Source organism: Zea mays, chromosome 7 (genome assembly GCF_902167145.1).
Source record: "Zea mays cultivar B73 chromosome 7, Zm-B73-REFERENCE-NAM-5.0, whole genome shotgun sequence".
In the NCBI taxonomy this organism is placed as follows: domain Eukaryota; kingdom Viridiplantae; phylum Streptophyta; class Magnoliopsida; order Poales; family Poaceae; genus Zea; species Zea mays.
In genome coordinates, this window is record NC_050102.1 from 24,587,673 (window position 1) to 24,592,060 (window position 4,388).

Below are 4,388 nucleotides of genomic sequence, written 5' to 3' on the forward strand. Positions count from 1 at the left end.
TAGTTTTCCCAATGCTCTATCAGCCGCTCCTACTCTACATCTTGGTGACTCTACCTAGGTGGTTAAATGGGACAAACTAGGCCACAAGCAGAAGGTGCCATGACATCTCTACTTTGTTAGTGCGGTGCTGGTTGAATCTGAGGCACTTTATCCCATGATACAAAATCTCATTAGCGACATGCTCATCACCTCAACAATCTGCTTGACTATGTCCAAGAGCATTCGATTTGTGGTGATATGTTTCTACATTAGCAACATCATTCACAATCGAAATGCTATGAGAAGGATTGCCAAGTGAGTAGGCAAGTAGCCTCATCCAACCACAAGCACTCAAAACCGGACGTTTGAGATTGTTGTCTGGGTCATACAACTTTCTAAGGATCTCGATCAAACAGGCTCGTAATCCATGGATGACCATGAAGTCTTACGTTCTCCTCCGCTCATTGGACAAGATAAGTTTATATGAGTTCCTTCTAAAAAGAAAAAGTTCACTGGAGTCTAGTCTCTCTTGTCTGCTACTGACCTTGCTCAAGCAATAAACGATTTAGGGTCCGTTTGAATCCTATGAGCTAAATCAAAGTGACTAAAGTTTAGTCACTTTATAAGCTAAAGATCTAAATAGGAAGAACTAAAAGTGCCTAAAATGATAAAAATGTATTCTTTTATTTACTTTTAGTTTTCAAGGAGGAGCTAAAATCTAGTTTTTGATTTTAGCTCCTCGGATCCAAACATTAACAAGGTAAATGATGTTGGGGGCATGGAGGCTAGCAACATGCTCGTCTTTGCGTAAGGAGGCGCTTCAAGTATGTGTCGGAGCCTAACTCTCGCCGGTGTCTTAACAATGGCAACGACTAATATGCAAGCAACCATTAGGTGTAAGCGTGCAAGCAGGTCTTTTGGTCCGTTGGATGTAGATCTAACCGTATGTGTAATCGAGGTTTGTTCGCAGCTTTTTTTATAAAGCTACACGAGTTGGTGGTGGGAGGATTCAAATGCTAAATATAGCACACGATTAGATCTAAATCTAACGGACCAAAAGACATGCTTGTACGCTTGCACATAATGGTTGCTTGCATATTAGTCGTTGCCCTTAACAATATGGTATATAGTCTCTTGGATCGTTGTAGCACTTGGCATTCACCAACTAGTGGTCAATCCAAAGGGTAGTAGTCATGTTAAAACTTATCTGAGTAAAATACATTAGCGGTCCTCGAACTTGGTACACTGTGTCATTTGGGTCATTGAACTCAGAAAAACGGAAAAAAATGAGTACCGAACTATCCGACTCGTGCAAAATCATCAAAAACCGGGTTTGCTGAAACTAGACGCTGACATGGCATGCTGGAGCCTCCCTAAGATAGCTCTCTCACTAAAATATAGTAGATTGATTTTTTTCTTGTGTTTAAGAGGAGGATGTTCCACTAATTTATAGGCGAGTAGAACTCACACAAAAAGAAGTAGCGAAGAGTGACAATAAAGAAGCTATTTAAGTTGTTTCTCTTCCATTATCAATTATCAATGTGATACTAATAAATAGACCTTAGCTCATAAACTCCAACGATATATTTGCCAGAGAATTAAGTAAACCAAAATGCTGTCCACATTCTATTCCTTATTGCATCGGACATATAACATGCAGTTCATTATTCAGAGCGCCATCGTCATGCTGAAACCTGAAAGCTGATCAAACATCACAGCGAGCAAATGTAGTCCACCAGACCGTCGAGAGCCAAACTAATTCCTCCTCTTTCTGCAACGCACTGCTTCGCCTGCGCCTTAAGAAGCCGAGCCCTCTCCCTTGGCCCCTGTGGCCCCAGCTCGCCGGCCATCAGCTTTCTAGCCGCCTTCGCCATGGCTGTCCTCTCAAGCGGCTTCCCGACCTCGTACCCGATGCCCCACTGGTGCGTCACATACCTCGCGTTCACTATCTGCTCGGCGAAGCACGGCTGCACGAGCATGGGCACCCCTTCGGATATGGCCTCCACCATGGATTTCCACCCGCAGTGCGTCCAGAACCCACCCACCGCCGGGTGCGCCAGGACCTCCCTCTGCGGTGCCCACGCCACGATCTTGCCCCTGTGCCTCACCGTCTCGCGGAGCTCCTCCGGGACCGGCGGCACCTCCTCATCCGCGCCGCGGACGGAGCCGCGGCGGAGGACCCACAGGAACGGCACGCCGCTGCCGGCCAGCGCCCACGCCGTCTCCTCGAACACGGCGCGGTCGACGCGCGCCACGCTTCCCATGCTGACGTACAGAACGGAGCGCGGCGGGCGCGCGTCCAGCCACGCCAAGCAGGTGGGGTCCGGCGCGTCCTGGTACCCCGCGGCCGCCGCCGCCGCGGGGTCCGGCGACGCCAGGTGCAGCGGCCCCACGGCGAAGACCGGGCGGCCGGACAGCTCGCGCCGGATCTTGGCCAGCGCCGCGCCCTCGATGCCCTCGAACGTGTTCAGCACCACGCCCGACGACGAGGCCCGCACGGCCTCGGCGTTGCGGGTGATGAAACGGAGCACCGTCTCGTCGTCGCTGCCGTCCACGCGGATCAGGTCCCGCACGCGCAGGGGCTCCAGGCCCGGCACCACCTCGTCCAGCCGCTCTTCTGCATGCAAGACAAGAAAAAACGAGTAACCGGTCGGTGCCGTGCCGGTGGCACAAGATCGTCACGCGGAGAAGGGGAGGAGAAGAGGGTGGTGGATCGAGTGCCTTTGATGGGGAGGTAACCGTCGGCGCGGAGGCGCGGGGTGGCGAGCATGCTGAGTAAGGTGGCGGCGCCGTCGGCGCGCAGCACGAGCGCGGGGACAGCGACACGCGTGGCCGCGCCCAGCATCTTGTACCACTGCCCGTCGACCACCACGCAGGCGACCTCGCGCGGGCCACCGGTTGTTGTACCGCGCGCCAGCAGCTCCCCGGCGAGGGCCGCCTGGAACGGCGCCTCGCAGACGGCGTTGAGCTGCATCATCTGCTCTACCATGTCGGGGTTGGCGACGACCTCGGCGGGGAGGGACTCGCGGATGGACACGAAGGTGATGTCCGGGTGGAGTGCGGGGTCGGGCGCGTTGAAGTCGGTGTGGAGCATGGTGACGCCCAGGCCCCGCGCACGGAGGAGCTTCCCGAGCTGGAGCATCTGGTTAATGTGGCTCCAGAACGGGAAGGGGAACATCACGACGCGGAGGCCGGAGGGAGCACGTCCGTCGTCGCCGGCCATCGGTGCTGGGTGGTGCTGGTGTGGTGGATTCAGGCTGTGGATGCTGCCTGCGCTGCGCCTGCCTGAGGATTGAAAAAGATGGGGGTGTCGGCTGAAGACACTGCTACATTGGCATGCAGCCTGACGAGACACGAGGCATGTGAAGAGGAGGTTGCTTGTGCCTTGTGTGCTGTCGACCTGTCGTTACCTTGCAAAGTAAACAGAAAGGGAGTCGCACCAAAACTCTCTGCAAACTGCATAGGCAACGCATTTGTCTTGTTTGGATTTGTTACGGCGACATGACAAGCGAGAACGCTCGGTAACGAACAGAAAGATTCTCCGAACGTTCTCCTACTCTCCTACCCAGGCCCAGGAGAACAAGAGGCTATCCTACCTAGCCCATGAACATGACGGCAGCAGGAGCAAGCCCACTAAGAGAGTGTTTAAATACACTAAAGCTAATGAATACTGTGGAAATTTTAATCCTTTTTAATATTATTTCTAGAATAAATACTATGGAAATTTTATTTTTGAAACTAGCTCATTTAGCCACACTAAGAGGGTGTTTAAATGCACTAAAGCTAATGATCATTTAGCTAAAATTTGCTAGCTAACAAATAGAGAAGAACTTGATTCATGAACTAGCCCTTAGGAAGGAAATAAGAAAATATATCCACTTACCAAGTAGCCCTTAGTTGATTTTTTTATTTTCTATGCTAAAGGCTAGTTTATGGCTAAGAGCATCTTCACCCCTGGCCAGAGATCTCTAGATGGAGACAAACAAGGAATTGTGTGGAAAAAGGAAATAGGGTCGAAGAAGGAACATAAACGAAAAAATTAAGGTCGATTCGAAGAAGGGACGAAGACGAAGAAGAAACCGAGACAAAAAAGAAACTTTATTTTTTTATTTATACTGAAAAATATGTACTACTCTTATTGTATTTAATAAAGTGTCTTAACTTTAAGAAGAAAAAAGGAACTACCTATACATTTAGTCATATGTTCCATTAGAAAGGACTTATACATTTGTGTGTGCATATATTAATTAAACATATATATAGCTTCATCAAAAAAATTAAACATATACATATGTTAAAATAGCCATCCATATCAATTTGTATATACATAAAATAAAAAATCACTTTAGTATTGGTTCTTTGCTAGAACAGTACTAAATATCCAACTTTAGTACCGGCTCTAGGCTAGA

At 49.6% G+C, this 4,388-nt stretch overlaps 1 protein-coding gene across 1 annotated transcript; it reads right to left on the reverse strand.

The window, feature by feature from the left end:
• Window positions 1–1,272: 1,272 nt before the first annotated feature.
• On the reverse strand, window positions 1,273–3,282 carry LOC100384470 (uncharacterized). The gene is made up of 2 exons (NM_001397524.1): window positions 2,701–3,282; window positions 1,273–2,596 (listed from the first exon to the last, which is right to left on the reverse strand). The coding sequence occupies exons 1-2, from the start codon at window positions 3,200–3,202 to the stop codon at window positions 1,692–1,694; spliced, it is 1,407 nt and encodes a 468-aa protein (NP_001384453.1). The 5' UTR covers window positions 3,203–3,282; the 3' UTR covers window positions 1,273–1,691.
• Between the last annotated feature and the right edge of the window lie 1,106 nt (window positions 3,283–4,388).